The 19494-nt window shown below is 41.8% G+C and overlaps 1 protein-coding gene across 2 annotated transcripts in view; it reads left to right on the forward strand.

Annotated features, from left to right (window-relative positions):
- Positions 1–115: 115 nt before the first annotated feature.
- Positions 116–19494, forward strand: part of SPAG9 (sperm associated antigen 9) — a 61964-nt gene continuing 42585 nt past the window's right edge. The window contains exons 1-3 of one of the 2 annotated variants that reach the window (XM_051797997.1): positions 116–528; positions 6799–6919; positions 17554–17624. In XM_051797997.1, coding sequence (XP_051653957.1) covers positions 223–528; positions 6799–6919; positions 17554–17624 — 498 coding nt within the window. In that variant the 5' untranslated portion in view covers positions 116–222. The remainder of the gene's footprint in view (positions 529–6798; positions 6920–17553; positions 17625–19494) is intronic. The other variant, XM_051797998.1, reaches the window with a different exon arrangement.

Genomic DNA, 19494 nt, shown 5'->3' on the forward strand with positions numbered 1-19494 from the left:
CCCCACCCCCGCGTGACGTCACACCCCGCACACCCCGCCCCGGCGTGACGTCACGGCGCGGCCCCGCCCGGCGCGGCGGGTGAGGTCAGAGGCGCGCGCCGCTCCCGCCCCGGCTGAGGCTCCGCCGCCGCCGCAGGAGGGGCCGGACCGAGCCCGGAGCCGCCGCCGCCGCCGCCGCCCCGCCGGGCCCCGCCAGGGCCCCGCGCTCCCCCCGCCGCGGCCATGGAGCTGGCGGACGGCGTGGTGTACCAGGAGGACCCCGGCGGGCCCGGCCCCGCCATGATGTCGGAGCGGGTGTCGGGGCTGGCGGGCTCCATCTACCGCGAGTTCGAGCGGCTCATCGGGCGCTACGACGAGGAGGTGGTGGCCGAGCTGATGCCGCTGGTGGTGGCCGTGCTGGAGAACCTGGACTCGGTGTGCGCGCACAGCCAGGAGACCAGCGTGGAGCTGGAGCTGCTGCGGGACGACAACGAGCAGCTGCTCACGCAGTACGAGCGGGAGAAGGCGCTGCGCAAACAGGCCGAGGAGGTGAGCGGGGAGCGCGGGGGCGGCGGCGCTGCCCGGGCTGGGGCCGCCCCGCGCGGGGGGCGAGGGACAACCGGGGCCCGGCGAGGGAGAACCGGGGCCCGGGGAGCCTCAGCCGGGGCTGGGCGAGGGGCCGGAGCCGCCGGTGACGAGTTGAGATCGCGACGCCGCTCCGGGAGGAGGAGGAGGAGGAGGAGGGAGCGCCCGGTCCGAGCGGCTCGGCCTCCAGCGGAACCCGGGCCCGACCCTGCCCGCTGTGCCCTCGGTCTCCGCATCGTCTCCTCCCGCAGGGATCCCGGATAACCCCTCTGCAGCTCTCCCGTGGCAGAGCAGACGTGGACCCGTGCTCTCGCTGCGCTGTCGCGGCCCCTCCGGGTGCGCTCCGTGCCGGGAGCTGGATGTAAAGACCAGTGGGTGTAAATACCCTAGAGGGTATTTACATAAAAAAAAAAATAGTGGCGATGCACTGCAAAAACTGTGTCTAGGCTGAAGCTCTTCGGAGCCGGTGCATCAAGCCGCAGGCAGCAACAGGTGGTGGTGGACTGTTCAATGACATCGGCTCTGGCTTGAGACAGAGTCGGTATTCGATGTTTTTGTTTCAACTTTTGCGCTAAGAATCCCTTTGGTTTAAATAAACTCACAAAGTGTTATCTCTTTGAGATTATAAAACAGTACAATAGAAAGCAGCTGTGCAGGGTAACTTCCTCCAGCTTCATTGTCTTGCCAAACTCCTGAAGGAAATTGGATTGACAGCATTATCTAATAGAACAAGCCATCTTACAAGTCTATTTCCAGAATTCTTGTCCCGTGCTTATCTCTCTTGTTGTGCTTGCCTTCTAAATTTTAAAAAAATCAGAGGAATGTGGGGAGGGTGAAGACAATGTCCGCCATGAAAGCTTAATTTGAAAAACATTAGCCTTGTACAAACATTCATTTATGTTTTGGTTATGAATGAGTGCAAAATGTGGTCTGCAGACTATTATTCCAGGTCTCAGTTATGAAGTGCTGTGATATGAATGATGCCCCCCCAGCTCTTGGTCTGAGTGACCATTCATGCTCCTTGTGAAACACGTAGTTGTTTTATGATGCCTTATGGACTTCAGTCAGGGGACTGGTGCCATGAAGACTTAATCACTAGTTTTGACACAAGCTGCACGTACAAGGCTTTTTAAGAAAACACGTTTCTGTTGAGAGTAATAGGAAGGGACTGATAAATACTTTCTGAACTAATTCATGGGAAAATCAATCAGGCTTGAAACACAAACAGCATTTGGCAGATTGAAAAAAGCAGGCCTTGGGCAGTGGAACAAAAACTGTATCAATATGATGAAAGAGAATATGGGGTTAATTATGTTGTTGTGGCTCTTCAGGAGCTGTAGTGCTTGTGTTGGTAGTGTGCTTCACTGCCATCTCCATTTCTGTGTGTCACGATGAATTAACTTAGGGGGACAAGCATTATGCAGTCTAAAACCCAGCACTCATGCTGCAAGACAGCTCCCTGATGCTTTCCAAAGTGCAGTTAGACCACAGATCATATTTTCATTGTAAGCACAAAGGTTGCTTTTGTGATGTGCTGAGGTCATTGAGCTGTACAGGTGTGAAAGTGTCTGTCAGGTACAGCGTGGCATGTTCAGGAGAGGCACGTGTTTTAGTCAGCCATGATTGTTACAGCTGTTTTTGTGATGCTGGGGTAGCCTGATGGGTGCAGTATGTTTGAAATATAAGGAGGGAACAGGAATACAACAAACACTATTTTTCTCAGACAGCAAGTTGTTGACTTAGCTCGTTTCTTTTCTTTCATTGTGGAGGTTCCTTGTGTAGGGTGATGGCAAAATGGAGAATTTTGGGCTACTAAGTTCACTATTTCATATCATCTGATCACAGAATCATAGAATGATTTGGGTTGGAAGGGATCTTAAAGCTCATCTCGTTCCAACCCCCTGCCATGGGCAGGGACACCTTCCACTTGACCAGGTTATGCCAAGCTCTGTCCAACCTGGCCTTGGACACTTCCAGGGCTGGGGCAGCCACAGCTTCTCTGGGCAGCCTCTGTCATCTGCTCTGACTGTCCTGAGGATTAACATACCTTCTTTTACTCTCTGCTTGGTGCTGTAGGAAATTTTATTTGTAGCAGTATCTTAATGAACATTAATAGTTTACATAGATATCTCTTTACCCCGTTGTCCTAATTCATGTTCTTTATTTGCTGTGCTTAGAAAGTCTTACTACAGAAACATCTTGAAAGTTGTTTGCCTGTAGAGTATTGAAATAATTTTTATTTTTAAAGTCACCTTAATGGAAATTCTGGGCCTGTTTCTCAGTCCCAATCTTTGTAGTTGCTGTGAAGTGCCTTGTCTGACTTTTAATGGGGTAGGTTTTGTGATATTGCTGAAGGAGGAACCAGCTGTTCTGCTTACAGTTCTGCATAACTTACAGGCACCACGTCCTGCCACAGAGAAGTGGGAGAGGAACCAGCATTTGGGGTTCTTTTACACACTCTAAGTGTTCCTTCTGTAGCAATGAACTGCTTCAGACCTGGGGGTATGGCTGGCAGGTGTTCTGGGTAGATGGAAATAGGATAAAATCTACTTTTAGCCATGTCAGATTAATGATCTTTTAGCTTCTCTGCTGCTGGTGGGATTAAGCTGTTCTTGAAATATTTTGCAACCATGAAAAAGGATTTCCCACCACAAAAATTGGTTTAAGTAATAGCGTGAACTTGATGCCTGCCTTTTCTTACTGTTCCCAAAGTTATTTTTTTTCCTTAGGATTGTATGTTAAGTAAACACTCTGCAGTAAGAGTTTAAGTATTTTTCATTTGAGAGAACAAAACTGAGATCTAATTTACAGAAAGCTGTAAAATAGTGTGGAAGTTACCACTTGTTTTCAGTTATATGTATTTTTCTCTGCCCCAAGTTCAACTGAGCTGGCTGTGTAGTTAACTTTTCCTCCCTGCTCCAGGAGGAACATGCCAGTGGCTGGGAATCTGGCATCACTGCAGAGCAAGTTACTAAAGGACATGTCACAGGGTAATAAAGATTGCCAAGTGGGTGGGAATGTCTGACATCAGATACGCTCAGTATTGCACCTGGGTCGTGTGACAGGAAAACAAGTCTGAACATAAGGAGACAGAGAATGACATAAATATAGGAAAAAATGTTTCATTTGGCTAGTAATGTGCTGCTAAGTGATTCAATGGTTGAGAGAGGGCTCCAAATATCTGTGCTGTGCCATTGTGTAGTCTGGGTTCGTATTTATTGCAGTTATCGCTGTAAACTTTAAAGTAGTTTTGAAATTGATGACATAAAGACCTCTGAGTCTAATTTGTGACAGACTTTTCACACTTTTATTGGAGGTCTTTAAGAACAGGTTGGACAAAGGTCTGTCTGAAATGACATGGTTGATCCTGCCTGGAGAAAATGGGACGGATTAAGTGGGAGTTGCCAAACATAGTTGCTGGAGGTATCACAGGCTTGGGTTTCAGCAGCAGGCACGTGCAGGAGGAGGTGTGCATCACATCCTGTGCTTCCACCTCATCATAGCCTAATCAAAACTAACACTGAACATCAGAGCCTTGAAACAAGATGACCTTTTAAGGATCATTCTAGCTGTATCTTCTGTAATCTTGTGTAATTTGGTCTGATTGTTTTAGAGATGAGTTTGTGTCCTTCAGGTTGTTCTTGGGGGAAAAAAAAAATCAAAAGATCTCATTTCTCATTAGAGTTGTAAGATACATCGTTGTGGCCCAGACAGGATGTCACTTAAAATGAGGAAAACTAGTTTTTTGTCTGTCTCAGTATTTTGTGTAACCAGTGGCTGGGATTGAAATAAGAGGATGTCTAGTATCCATATATTAAGTGGTTAATATGCTGCTGGATTTACATTAAACAATGCAGACATTGTGCAATACTTGAGTAAATTAAAAAAAAAAAAGAAAAGTCTCTTAATTCAGGTGCTCAGCCTGTCCTTGGCTGCTGTGGTGGTTTATCTGACTAGTCCTTCCATCATACTCATGCAGGCTTAGTCAGGATGGGGTGATCAGTCTGCTGGGGCTGTGATAATACTATCACTGAAAGGAGAAATGAAACCAAACAGAAACATTCAAAGTCTAAAGTTCTCAGTCCCTGATTTGATCAGGTACTGTTTTCAGCAAGGGTAAAAAAAAAAGATACCCAGCTGTAATTACAAAAATGCTTTGAAGAATTAGTAACGTAAATTCAAACTTTAACCAAATGAAGGTAAACTAGCAGAAGGTAACAAAACTGTTCTAGACAAAACCAGTTTTCCTACTTGCAGTTGAAGAACTTGAGAGGAAATACAAAATGATACTTATCTTTAGTTTCTGAGTAACAATGACATTGATGGCTCTGAATGGCTGTTTATTCACAAGTATAATTGTCACTGGCCTTTTGCAAGCTATGAGACATGTCTGACTTGGGAAATCATCAGAGAAACAACTAAACAAAGATGTTACAGTTTTATAGTTTTTCTTTCATGTTTTCCCATGTTTAGTGTAACAAACTGTGTTGGTCTTTAGCCCCAGTGCCAAACTTGCGTCAAACTTTGAAACCCTTTTTGAAAAGGGACTCTGCTAAGAATAGGCCAGACATGACTTGAATCTTTAATGTGAAAGGAGCAAAAGTCTGGTATCAGTTACTACAAAGGAGGCGTGAAACAAGCCTAAAGGTTGAGTTTTTCAATATTACATCAGCAAATCAATATTCCCAAACATCGTGCTGCGGGGGCAGGAGGAATTCTGCACATCTGAGGATTTTAGATGTGATTTAGCCCCACAGTAGGGCTACCTGGGCTGGTGTCAGCTGGTCCTCAATTGTTTTGTGATGTAGCTTCAAGCACAGTCATATGAACACCATGCCTAGTCCTGTGATAGCTGCTGTGAGAGCTTGTTTGAAAGGAACTCTTGTTCCACTTCATAGAGCTTTGCTGCATTTCTACATCTGAAGTACTTTTTAAGCAGAGCTTCTTCTGATGGCCCTGCTAAACTGAAGCTCTTTTCATAGAGTTAAGAATTTCTGCTTTTGTAAAAGCTCTAAATCACATTGGCCAAAACGTAGGAGTAGCTTGTTAATAGTTGATGTGTGAGCATTTGAAGTATTTTCCCCACTAATTTTTCCTAGCAATAAATAGGGAAAAAACATTCAAATCACAATACTGTTTTAAAGTTGCTGCTTCCAGTGTCTCTTTGCTTCCATGTGGTGTCCAGCTGCAGCTTGCTTTCTGACCCTTAAACTGTCTTGGATGTTTGGGGTTTTTCTTTTTCTCTAGAGGCTTCTGGTCCAGTTTTTCTCCTTGTTCCTTGAGCCTTGTGCATAACTTGTGTTGGTGGCCTTGCCTTCTCCTTGCAATGCAGAGTACAGAGTACTGCATGACCTGAAACATCTCTGGCTATTAGAAGTACTCTTTGTGCTTTGTTGGTTATAAGAAATAGCAAAATATGTTTTAAAAACTACTGTAATGCTGAATTGATAATTTCAATATTGTGGAATGTAAACAGTGATATATTCATCACAGAACTCCAGAATATTGTGAGACACAAAGTTGGCAGAGGAAGGTAGCAGAAGGTAAAGGTGATTGGCACAGTAACAGAGTTCCCATAAAGACACTTCTGTGCAGTTGACAGATTGTAGGAGATGGTTATTAAGTATTTGATGAAGACTGAGCATTTATAACCTCTCTAAGGAAAACAGAAGTTGGGTGGGAATGAAAAGATAGAATGTAATTTTGATTGGCACTGCTGCTGCTGTCCTGTTGCACTGTCTGTACCTTCATGGCTTACAGGTGAAAATAACTTCTCTGATGCTCAGTCAAACTGAGGGTACCAGGACTCTCTGTATTCACATGTTAGCAGTTGTACATGAAGTTAGAAAATAATGAAATAATTCATATTTCTGTTAATCCCAAGCAGGTTCTCTGAAGTAGTTGGCACTTGGTTGATAGTTAGTACACAGAGCAGCCTAGGCTGGGTGTTTGATGGACCTGGTCTGAAATAGTCCTTTGAGTTTAAATGTGGCCTGTGGGTCTGTTCAGTTGTTTTGGAAACCTGCTTGCACCTTCCTTGCTGTGAAGGGCTGCTGTGCTGCTTCCTACATGCTGCTTGATGTGAAAGTGCTTCTGAAAAAGCAAACCTAGGAATGACTGTGTATTTCTCTTTGGAGAAACAATCTTACTCAGACTTAACCCCCCCCCCATACCTGTAATTAATTTTTGAGTCTAACTTCACTGTTTGGTTTTTTTGTTTGTTTGTTTGTTTAGAAATTCATTGAATTTGAAGATTCTCAAGAACAAGAGAAAAAGGACTTACAGACCAGAGTGGAAGCATTGGAGTCACAAACTCGACAACTTGAACTAAAAGCAAAAAACTATGCTGATCAAAGTAAGTAAAATATGTTGCACCCCTATAAGTGATATTAGTGCATTTTAACTTTTGCTCTGTAAAGTGATAATACATATGTTAAATATCTATGCTGTCTGATTCCTGTACTTTGATAACTGGGTTTAACTCTTGTGCAAGTTTGTTTTCCTTAGAATTAAGGTGAACAAATGAAATATAAGCTCGTGACTTGTAATCAGATTCTTCTGCTATCCTGCTTGTTTTGTTTGCCTTTTTGACTGTGGTTTTTTCTTGTTTAGCAACTTTTCCAGGAGATACTTACGACTTATTCTCTTGTTAGTGATGATAAAATAAGCTATTTATTTCCCCATTAAAACAGTGTCTGTGCTTAGCTAAAGGTAATCTCTTTGGGTTTAGAAGCACTGCTGGGATGAGAAGTGCATTGATGCTGATTCTCATTAGCTTTTATATAATTTTTCCTGAATTATTTATGAGGCCTTTAGTTTTTATAGCAAGAGAATTTAGGAAGAACACTTCCCTTTTTAGGGATGTTCTGTGTAATTTTAAAAAAACAACTTGTGTAAGCTTCGGAAAAAGATGAGTGATTAATTTTCCTGAAACACTGAAAATATATTGTAGTGTAGACATTCTGCTGGGCTGCCTCTTATCCAGGTACACAGTCACTGGATGAAACTCCATCACCAGTTTTTCTGCTTTTCTACTTCTCACTTAAGCTGCCTTCTGTTGATGTAAGACTGGTGTGTTCATGAGTTAATATACAGCTTTTATTGCTGGGCCATGCAGGAATGTAAAGTGAGACTGTGGCAAGGCTGAGATAAGATCAGTTTCTAAAAGCAGGGTGCCAGTTGTCAAAATAGCCCCTTTTTACTATTCTTTCTTCATTTATTTCTACCCAGCTACCTTTCCTGCCCACAACACAGCGAGTTATAGCTCTTTTCCAACTTAAGCTATAATACCATTCCTGTAAAGTTTAATTTTCAGTAGCATGAGCGAGTCTCTGGCAGGGTAGAAGTGTTAGTCCACTAGTGTTAAGTTCAACGTAGGTGGCCTGTAGAGTTGAATCTTCCTAAAATTTGAGTGGTTTAGAATGGTGTTTGCAAATCTTAAGAGACATGTGCTCTCAGTTCCATTGCAGTTAAAATATTCCAGGGTTCTGCACAGGCAGTGATGGAGGAACACTTCAGGCAGTCTTTCCTAGTGAAGCCCAGGATGATTTTTTTTTTTTTTTTGGAACTGTATCTTTATAGATCAAGTCAAGCTAAAATGGGTGATTGTAAAGGGTATTGCAGAGACTTGTCTCAGAAACGCTGTGATTCTTGTGAATGGAATTGTATGTGTGTGTTTAAAAGCGGGAGAAGAGGGGAAAAGAAAACATTGTGACAAGAGCTGAGTGGTCTGTTTTGGTAACAAAGACACTGTTTCCAGAAGGCCCGTGCTCTGAACCCGCAGCCCAAACAACTTGTCAGTGGGAGACCCTGCACTCTGACAACAAGATTATGGCATCAAGATTCCATCGTGCCCTATAGGCCATTACTTTTTCTGTTAATACAATAAAAAGTACAAACTAGTTGAACAAAAAAGGAAAATCATTGGATTTCTGGCAATGTACATGCTAGCATACCTTGAGTTTCTCTTCTAGAAGTTGCACTTACCATGTATTGATAACACCATTTCATATTGCTCCATGAGTCTGTTTGTGTGAAATTCTGTTATACTTGAAGGCTTAATATTCAAGGCAATGGATGATTTTAAACTTTTAATTATATATTATGTGTATATATGATATTAATGAAAGTATTTGCGCAAGAAACTCAGTTGTTCCAATAGAACCACTGAGGGTTGGCTAGAACTACTTTTTGGTAAGAAATAATGCTATTAAAAACAGTTATCATAACTACATAAAGCTCTGGTGTTACAGCATTGAGTTTTAAACAGTTCCAAAATCTATTTATTGTAGAAAAAAATCTTTTAGTGGAGAAAAACATTTTTTGATGGCAAAATTGTATCTGTGGAGAAACAATAGGGCTGCGTTGAACATTGAGTCTTGCTTATGCTTTGGGTTGATAAGCTGTCTGGGGCAACATGAAAGGCTGCTGGGAAGATTTGACATGCTGCTGATGCAGAGCAAGATCAAAGGGGACAGAAGCACATTTGTTGAACACCTAACAAATATTATGCAAGTGAACTGGTTTTTTTAGTGCTCTAAATTTCTAAGGTATGAAAACTATACTAGTGTTATACTCCTGAAGTAGCCTAACTCTGCTGCATTACCTTGTTTTGTTTTATAGACAAGGCCACGATACCAAGATACCAGTGTGTCACTTTGATTCACTGGATGCAGCTACAAATCTTTTATTTATATTTCTTTTTCACTTCTACTTCCTATAGTACTGCCTGTGCATCTAAATTAGGCTCTGGTATTGCCAACTGTTACCACGTCAACATTCAAAACAGGGGTAGTGTTATCATGGGTAATGGGAGTGAGTTGCAAATGCCTGGCACAGAGCAAGTAAGCAAATAAAACCTGGCTTTGGAATACAGAGTCTGAGATGGCAACAGCAGCTCATGGCATGATTAATGGATTAGAATAGAAAACGGGTAAAACGTGATCCCACGTTGTATTTTAACTACAAGGCTTTTTGCTTCATGTGAACTACTTGTGCTCTCTGTGTTTCTCCTCAAATGAGCAAAGGCTGTGAGAACAGGTTTTGTCCATTAAAAAGTTCTGATTCATTCTCTTGAACACCATCAGTTGTGAGCATTTAGTGAAGACTTGTCAGCCCTGGGATAGGGCAGCTCTGGAGTTTCATGGTCGAGGTCAGTGTGATTGTATATCTTTAACCATGTGCCAGTTGAGATTGCTCAAGAAGCCATAGTTGTTATGTCCTGAACTGTGAGTACTTGTTTGTGCAGTCTAAGTGATTGTCATGCTAAAGAAAAAAAGACATATTTCTTTACCCTTGAATTTATCCTGTGGGATCCCATCCATAGCCACACATTGAACCAGCCAGGTTGGAATAAACCTGCCCTTTGAAATTAAACAAGTGAAATGAGAAGCTTGTTTGCGTCAACCAGTTGCTGAGTTCCTCTGGTTCACTGACTTCTTTTACCTTCATTAGAAACTGGAGCAGTTGCTGTCAAGTACCTCCTGAATGAGTGAAGTACTGTGGTTTGTGCTTTCCTAGGAGGAAGTGGAAAGAGGGAGGGATGATGGCATGACCTGGTGGCACTGCTGGATGACTGTGAGCCCCAGCAGGTGATGAAATCCTGGATGGTGGGAGCAGATCCATGTGGTGTTCCCACTCTTGCATGATGTACAGCACTTGGTCCTGATATTTGGTGGCCTGTGGTTGTTGCCTGAGTCAAGTTTGCTACCAAAAAATGGTGCAATGTGTGGCATCCTGGGATAGTTTGTTAAACTTCGTTAAACTGCTTAAAGGAGAGCAGAGGTGTAAGGATTTGCAGTGTCTGAGTGCAGGGATGTGCTGCAGTGGTGAGGCTCTGTGGTCCAGCTCCTGGGCTCGTTTTGCAGTGCTGCTCTTCTCTGTAGCTTCCCATGGTTTGTCCTGCCCTGGCATTGGTGTCTGTGTTACCTGTGCAGGGAGGGGAGGAAAGGCATGACCTGTGCTCTCAGCAGTCTGTGACTCGTGGAAGGTAAAGCAAGGTAAATAGCACAGAGTTCCTGGGGATTTGTTTAGGGATGATGTTGGTACAGGCAGATTTTTTGGAAGCTCTTGCTGTGGATTTTTACTGATTGTCAGCACATGTATCCTGGCTTTGACTCAGAATCCATGTATTGTTTTCTTTTCTTGGCAGCAGAGGGCACCTGTGAATATTGTGGAGGTGCACTGAGCATGGCAATGCCAGGTGTTCAATAAATACATGTTTAACACTTAAATTCTTCTTCCCTTCCACTTCAGTGTGCCTGAGGCAGTCACCAGTCTTTGATACAATCTTAAATATTTCTTACAAGAACTCAAATGTATCTGTCTTTCACATTATTTCAAGTCTTTGCTGTGGTGATACCCACTAATTCAACTCGTAATTGCTTTGCAGCATTAAAATGTTTGAAATTTCAACCATGGATCTGCAAAACTAGGCACACAGAGCTAGTGTAATAGCAATATGCAGCTCGTTTGTCCAGCAATATTCCATGAAGGCACATGATACTCCCTGGGATACTGCTTGGTCTCCAGTTACAGAAAGGGGTAAGAGCCTCTCAGAGCTCATGTGATGTGCCACTGAGTTCTGGGGGGGCTACAGAGGTTTCTTTTAGTTCCCTTCTTTGCCTGCCTTTTTGGTGTTGTCATTTCTCTCTATATTACAGGCTGTAAGCTAATTAATTTTTTTTTTTTTAAATAAAAGAAGACTGAAGTGTATTTTGACTTACTGTGGGACAGCTTTGGAGTAAGCTTTCTGGAGAAATCATTCTCAAAGTAACTTATTTATGAGAAGATCTGAAAAACACCATGTCTGCATGACTGAAGTGCTTTCTGATGGAGGTGGTAGGCTGTGGGAGTTGAAAGATTTGGTTCCTTTTCTGCATCTGCCTAGTCCTAAAGTACAACCCAGAGAACATACTGCATCTGAGAAGAGAACAGACATTTTTTCTTACCTCAGTTTATCAAACCTGAGCTTTGGAATTTGTGGCCAAGTTAGATTATATTTGGGGAAAACTGTATTTGTAAAAAAAACCCAAACAAACCACATCAAAACAAAAAAACCCAAAACGAAACCCAAACACATAATCCCAAGAAACAGGTCTTGATATTCAGCTGCAGATATTGTGACACAACTGTTGGGGTGATTGTATTTCCCATCTCAGGTGACATCGTGCTGCTGTTGCTTGCTGAAGGTTTTATTTGGGATATGAGACAAACACTTTGGCAGCTGACCTAAAAACATTTATTTTCCTCGGATTCTAAACAGAATCCACTGGCTTCAAAAGAAAATGTTGTGAATGTTCTGCAGATGTTATTTGATATTTTATTTTCCTCTGAGCTCTCTGGATACCAGCAGTGCTGTAATGTACACCCAGGCAGCCTCTTGGTGGACAGTCTGAAGGCATCCAATATCAGAGATATACCTGCACAGAGGGGCAGCAGCAATTTATGTGGATCTTTATTTAACAGGGAAACTGTGATATGAACTTTCAGCTGTGAAGCTTAATGTTGTTTTGAGATTTGACTTGATCTGTACACGTGGTGATGTAAATAACCAAACTGGCATGAAGCACCTCTGTCAATAAGTGCTGTTTCTAGCTATGGCTCAACTGGTGTTTATTCCAAAGAATACAGGGAAGCTTTTCAATAGATCCTGGAAAGAAGTTGAAAAGTTCAAGTTTGTTCAGAGGGGGGTCTGGATTGTCCCTAGTTCATTCTCAAGGACTGAGAACAGCAGAACTAATTTGATTTCCAGCAAGGAAGGAGCAGAAAGCTGGAGATATTGTATTACTTGATTAATAAATGTGGAGCTGTTTGCCCTTTTTTCTCGGTCTGGCTGTTTCTTATCTCTGATGATGTTCATCATCATCATCACTGGTTTGTTTACCAGGCAGATTCACTCTACCCTTCCCTACACTGTACCTCAGGTGTCATTCCCTACACCTGAGCAATCTTTCTGTGAGGAGAAGTGTGAGTATCAGAGTGCACCTGAAAGGAAGATTTGCTTCTGACTGCATTTCTCAGTGACTTTCACAGCTTATTCCCAGGTATCTGCTGCATGGTTTTGGGAGCCAGCAGCCCACTAGATGGAGCAGGGGGTACAGCTGGCTCCAGAGCCTGCACCAAGCCAGGCTGCAAGACTCCAGGCTAAAATAAAATGGAGTGGGAAATTAGAGCAGTGGTTGGCCTGCTTTAAACTTGGCTATTAGTATACCTGAACAAAAGTGAGGAGAGGAGATGGAAATCCACTGGCATATAATTAACTGCTCGTGTAGGTTTTTAAATTAAGGGAGTATTGTGCTAGTGGTTTAGGTGCTGGAGTTTGCTTGTTATAATGATTCTGTGGCTATAAATGTTGCAGCAATTAAGAAAATGGCTTTAAATGCGTCTTAGAATCTTACACTGCTGAGTTGTCACTGGTTATTTGGCTTTAAATCAAATCCAGTCTGCTATGGCTTCTCTATTCACGCTGACTTCATGTGGATTTTCTCAGAAAGGGGCTTACTTCAATAGCCTGATGTATGGAGCATCCCACCGTTTGCAAAACAGTCAAACAAAAGTTTTTCTCAGTGGAACACTTCTTTGTACAGAGACTGAGCAAGAGGTTGGATTTTTTACTTGATTTTGTGTAGAAGTTGGCTTGTATATATCCTTGATCTCCTGGTATATGGTTGTCTTTATATTAAATGGTTGCATCAGAATGTTGAAGGAGATTTCTTTCAAGTCTTCTGTCAAGTGCTTGTGTCAGGGATTCTGTGCACCTGAGACATAGCTCAGACTTGAACAGTCCAGAAGTGTCAGGGATAAGACCATTGCAGCTGCATGTGTTGATATTTGCTATCAACAGAGCATTCTTGACAGCTAAATTATCTTCATAATTGAAAGTGCCCCATTGAGAGCTAGACCTGTAGTTCACAGTAAGTGCTACTTGAGGATGTTGGTCTCACCAAGGGGTTGAATTTATCTCTTGTTTTACAAATCAGTTTTCTGTGCTGCTTTGATTTCCAGGTCTTAACCACTTCCAGGTTAAACACTCATCTGACAACTTCAGTCCCTGTTTCAGTCCATGGGTCGTGTGTGTGCTCTTTAGCAACTACTTAGTAGGTCACAAGGTCCTGCTGGATCTGTATCTTAACTTTGGTGTGGGACCTGCATTTGAGAGTGGAGCTGGATGAAAGCTGTCCAAGGAGTCTTCAGATAGTCCTGGTGGTAGGAAAGGCTCGTTAATGAGCTGGATCTCTGTCCTGACTTGTGTAGGAGGAACTTGTAATTCCTCTTGAAGGCATCACACTGGTTGGATTTGCCATTCTAGCAGGTCTGTTTCTCTTTCTCCCCCTCAGGCTTGTCAGGAGTTTGAGGCAGAGGACAACATACAGATGAAGGGTGTTCCAAACTTGGTAAAAGCCATCAGACTTGGGAGGTAAGCTCTGACTTTTGAACAGGCAGGGTGGGCAGCTTGGCTGCCTGATTCCTCATAATGCTGTCAGGAGACAAACTCCAAGGCTTCTATCTAGTTTACCAGAATATTTAGTCTCCCATTTTTAGACTTGATTGGTTGATTTGAGAGAACTTTGGTCAAGATTGGTACCTCAGATCATTGAAGGTGTTAGGACATTGACAGTGCTGGAGGAGGTTGCAAGTAGGCCTCGGGCTTGAGTTTGTGGTAGTGTTCCAGTGGGATGCTTTCTCATCAACCTAAAAGCACTAGAATATTTGCATTTTCTGCTCAAACTTATGATGCCTGAAGACTTTTGAATTTTTTTTTCCATATAAGCTTGTAATTGTGAGTAGTGCAACTTTTTTGATGTGTGTTACATTTTGCACATGTAATATCTTAAACATTGTAATATCCTCCATGATGTAATGAGGATATGATGTCTTTATAGAGACATACTGCAACAGAGACAATGGATACTTCTGCTTTTAGGATGTATATACTCAAACTAATTTTATCATCCACGCATTAAGAATTTGATATCTTAGTGCAAAAAAGTCTGAGATTGAAATATCAGAGGAACTTTTTGTATTGTTATTTAAGTGAAACTGATGGGAACCATGTCTGGCTGCCACTTGGCAGACCCAGCATGTGGCAGGCAGTGCCAGGTCCCAGCTCCATTCCTCGGGGTGTTATCAGGGCCAGACTTCCACTCTTTTGTGTGCTGGTGGTTTAAAATGGAACTGGTCACAATTGGGTTGGAAATGGACTTCTGGGTGCCAAGGAAAGGCATTTTTTTTCTCTCCTATTTGATTTCCTGTTACTGCTGATGGGAATGTATCTTTAATAGTGACTTAAGTTTCTCCAAGGTTTTGGGGCAAGAACTTGATGGTCTTCCTTAAAATTCTTCTGACTGTTCTACATGAGGTTCAGTCATCTGTGTTCAAGTCAGTGGTGGTCTCTGATCCTCAGGGAGTATCTGATCTCTTGCACAGTATTTAATTGGAAAAGGGAAGCATATTCAGTTGGGTGTTTTATCAAGATCTTATCTTGATGGGAGCCATGTTTTGGGTAGAATAGATTTCCAGTGTTGTCTCATCCTGCTGGTATTGGAAAAACCAGTTCTGAGGATTGTTAATGTGGTGTCTGTCGAGGGTGTTTAACTTGGTGTACATCCTCTTAGGACTGAAACTTCCAGCTCTAGGACTGTAAGGTGTTACACAGCTGGAAGTGACTTCCAGAATAAAGTGCTGAATGCCCATTATACCATATATCTTCTGGGGCCTTCATCTTTTTAACCTGTGTACCTAAGGGAAATTGTGATCAGATCTATTGGCTATATCCCCCCCTGTGCAGTACCCCTGTATATGTATATTTGTCTTCTATGACTGGATCCAAGGAACTGTTTAAAATTGGGTCACATAAATGTTTTAAAATTTTATTCTCCATAGATGGAGAAAGTGGTGTGCTCCCTTTTGGAACCTCAACCCTTGTGCAAGTGTGTGTTGTATCCATAACATGGGAAATGCTTTTGTGGATTTCCTGAAGGTTGGTTATGGACAACTGTGAAGAAGGGTGTTTGTAACACCTCCTGTGGTGTTAATCTTCATTAAATGCACTGTCAAGTATTTTTCCCAGAATCCACTGGAAAAATTAATCTCTAGGGTTGACTGCCCTGCCTAGACACGAGTGTACCAAACAGTGTTGGGGTGCATCACCTTGGTCTGTGTGCAAGTTCCTGATGAGGCTGTACTGAACCGTGGGAGAGCCCCTGGGAACTGTGATGCACAGCCTGGGGATGGGGGTTCACATGGGAGCACAGTGACTCTGGATGGGGTGTGGGCAGTGGAGCTGCCAAGTGGTTACTGCCAGGGTGTCTCTGCTGCTTCAAATCTAATTAATCATGACTAGGATGCTCACCAGTCTAACAAAGTGGATAAAATGTGGTTTGTTACATCATTAACTATAAATTCTGACTCTTTTTTCTGTAGGCTCTTACCATATAACTTCCCTTTAAATGTGTGAAGAGACTTAAAACAACTTCTGCCTCAAAATAATGAACTAAAATATTCCATTCAATAAATATTGCGTTCTGCATTGCGTCTCAAAAAGACATTTACGTATGTGTTGTGCTGTAAAATGTATTTTTATATATGTTGTTATACTTGTGCATCACTTGGCTGCTGTTTGATCCAAAGAGCTTTTGTTCCATTCGATAATGGCAGAAGTGGAAGTGTTCGATCTTGCATTGGTATAAATAACATTTGATGTAATACTTTTGGTCAGATATTTATAGGTGGAGTGCAAAAGGTTGTGTCAAGGAACTTAATGTTCTTATAAGAGCAAGATTAGATTAGGAGCTAAGAATGTTTACACAGGTTTGAGTGAGCAGACAGTTATGTATTTTAGTTCCAGCCTTTGACTCTGGCAAAGACTTTTTTTGATTGAAGCATAATTAGGATAAAATACTGTGCCAAAATACAGATATGCAGAGCAAAAAGCAATGGTATATTGAGAATTAATTTTCAGAAGACCCAGTTGGCAACATGAAAATATGCAAATGGCAGAGAAGATCTTGGCATTTGTCTTAAGATAATGTGTCTGGCAATGAGTCTCTGGAGACGTGTAACTATAAATTTGAACTTTCCCGGGGGTATTTAAACGTGGCCAGTGGAATAAGAGAAACTCAGTTACAGAACTTGATGCACATGGTTGTGTCACATTAATATCTTGCTCAAAAATACCTAAATAAAAAGGTGGACTTCACATCTAAGCAGCAAAAAAATGTTTTGTGTTTGGATAAGAGGATAAGTTGTGTGTAGAAAGTTCTAAATTCTGTTAGTTTTTATGCAGATTAATTGCACTGGGATATCACAGTTTGTTTCAGCTCATCTCCTCCTGTATGAACTTAAAGTTCTCCTGAATCTGCCCGAAGTATTTTTTTATTTCTTGGAATAGCTACAGAAATATTCAAATGTTTTCTTTCCCTACATCTATTTCCTTAATACTCAGTGAAATATGAGTGAATACCAGGAGAAGCCTTAACGTCTGTACCACATAAGATTTAAAACTGTTTTAACAAATGCCTTGTGTGTGTTTGTCCTGATTAAACATCTCTGGAGATGGTGTGGATGTGTTCTAGAAAACTAATGTAGAGCCTTACCTGGAGCTCACAGCTTCATCCAGCATCAAGTCTGACGTGGCTCTCCCTCTTCCCGTGGTTTCCATGTGCACATGAGAAGCAATCTGGATAGGTGTGGGCAGTAAGCTGGTCTTGAACATAAAAATCCCCTCTCACTGGACCAGCAATCAGCAGAGGAAAATATTTCTTGGGCTCTTCAGGGGAACACAAATGGCAAGATTGTGCTGCTGTGGATGTGCTTAGGAAGCTCAAGTGATGAGAGCTTGAAGCCACGGGCACCGACATACTTTTTATCCTGGCCTTTGCTATTCACCACTAAGAATACTCTGGTCTGGTTGCCTGGTCCCAGGCAAGTCAGCCTCATTTACTGCAACTCTGAATTTAATTTTAATTCTTGTGGTTTCTCTTCTTCCAGTTAGCAGACTTGAGGAGCGGGAGGCAGAACTCAAGAAGGAGTACAATGCACTGCATTCAAGGCATACAGAGGTAGGTCGTTACACCGACATAATTTTGGGGTATCTGTGAAAATATGGATCTGTGGAAGACTTTGTTTTGTGAGAAGCTGGGAGAAGTATTGGATGTTTTGGTTTGTACAGTGATATTTGGATGTATAGATGTTATTTGTAACCAAGCTTTGTTTGACAAAGCAGTTTTTCTCATTCACGTCTGTTCTTCCATGTTGGTTTGATTATACACTTGTCAGTTTTATGCTTTGTCAGATACTAAGTTTTAAAAATCAGGAATGTGCTTCTCCGTGTTTCAAAGGCAGTACTTCAAACACTAATAAACTTCAAAGAAATAGAAATGAAATTGCATTCTGACACTCTTTCCAGCAATTTTCTGTGTTGGTTTTATTTGTACCATTGAAGGAACAAATACCTCCAAAACCTGGCCTACTGAGATTAGTGATTAAAAGAATTCCCTGCCATACTTTATTGATAGTTATTGAAAACAGGATTTGTTGATGAAGAGGGAACGAGTTTGAATTTGGTAATTTAAATAAATAAGAGCCACACTGTTAAAGTTGATTCCAAAGCATAAAACAGGGACTTGCAGTGCTTCAGTTTTCAGTAGCAGGTTGTCTTGCAGCCCAACTTATATACATATTTTAGTGGAGAAGTCACTGGGTCCTCTGAATTATTCTGGTTAATCTGGAGTCCCAAAACTGAGCACAGTTCTTGTCCTTACTCTGATTGCTTTGCCTTTGAAAGGGCAGGTAGCTGTTTTTAGATCACTACCAAAGAGGGGAATGCCAGACTGACTGTTCCCAGCTCAAAAGACCCGTGTGGGGAAAGGGGAAGCAGATACAGATGTCAGATTTGGTTACCTTGAATACTTCCTGAGCAATCCTAAGTTGAGTGTGTTGTACTGACAGCAGCTGGAAGTGGCCTGGAACCACAGCCAGCATGTAGTGCTCAAGTATTATGTGACAAGACTTCTGTAGCTCTTAAATAAAAATATCTGTATATTTACTGAAATCCTGATGTATTTAAGATAACATTTGTTACTGAATAGTTGACTTAGAATGATGCATCTGTTGAAAACTGGAAATTTAAGTTAAATGAGAAGTAATAAATCATAATGTTGCCCACTTAAATTTTACATTCTTTTGAACTGGGAGTACTTCAGAGTACTGAGTGCTTGCAGACTTTTGGGTATTGTAGTTAGGACCTATGGGTATTGTCACAATAGAAGTGGCACAGGTTTTTATTCAACCCTGTCTGAATAAAATCCTATTTGAATACAGAGTTCAAGATAACTAAATGTGTTGGGCACCATTAATTCAACAAAATGCTAATGACGTGTTCTGAATATCTTTTTACATAGGTTTTGCTCCAAAATGGACAACAGCCTCTGCTGGTTTGATTCAAATTTATTAAATGCTTTCACATCTTAAATTCACTCTCTTTGGTGTAGGGAGAGGTGTTTCCTTGGGCTTTATTATTACTGAGGTGACTGTATCCTTTCTTCATAAAGAAATAAGTTGTAATGCAGCTTGGTATATCCATACCTCTGTGCTTCTAAAATCAGGTCTCATGTTTTCTGTGCTCCTCCCTTTTAATATGTTTGCTTCCTTCCTTCTTTGTTTACTCAGTCTCAGAATTTTTATTTCTTTCAGTTTTAATGTTTCACCTCTTTCCTTTTGTTTAGTCAATTCTGACAACCCGAAATACTTAAGGAAATCAGGATGATGAAGGAAAATTCATATTACATTGTTTTTAGAAGCTCACACCTTTAAATTAGGTTATTTTTGCCTTTTTTTTTTTTGTATCCATAGACTCTGATGTCTGTATTTGGGTGAACAGTGTGCATACACACTACTAGAGGTACACAAAATTCTCAGGCCACCAACTGG

Source organism: Manacus candei, unplaced genomic scaffold (genome assembly GCF_025592945.1).
Source record: "Manacus candei isolate 608988 ecotype Guabito, Panama unplaced genomic scaffold, ASM2559294v1 h1tg000047l, whole genome shotgun sequence".
NCBI classification, from domain to species: Eukaryota; Metazoa; Chordata; class Aves; order Passeriformes; family Pipridae; genus Manacus; species Manacus candei.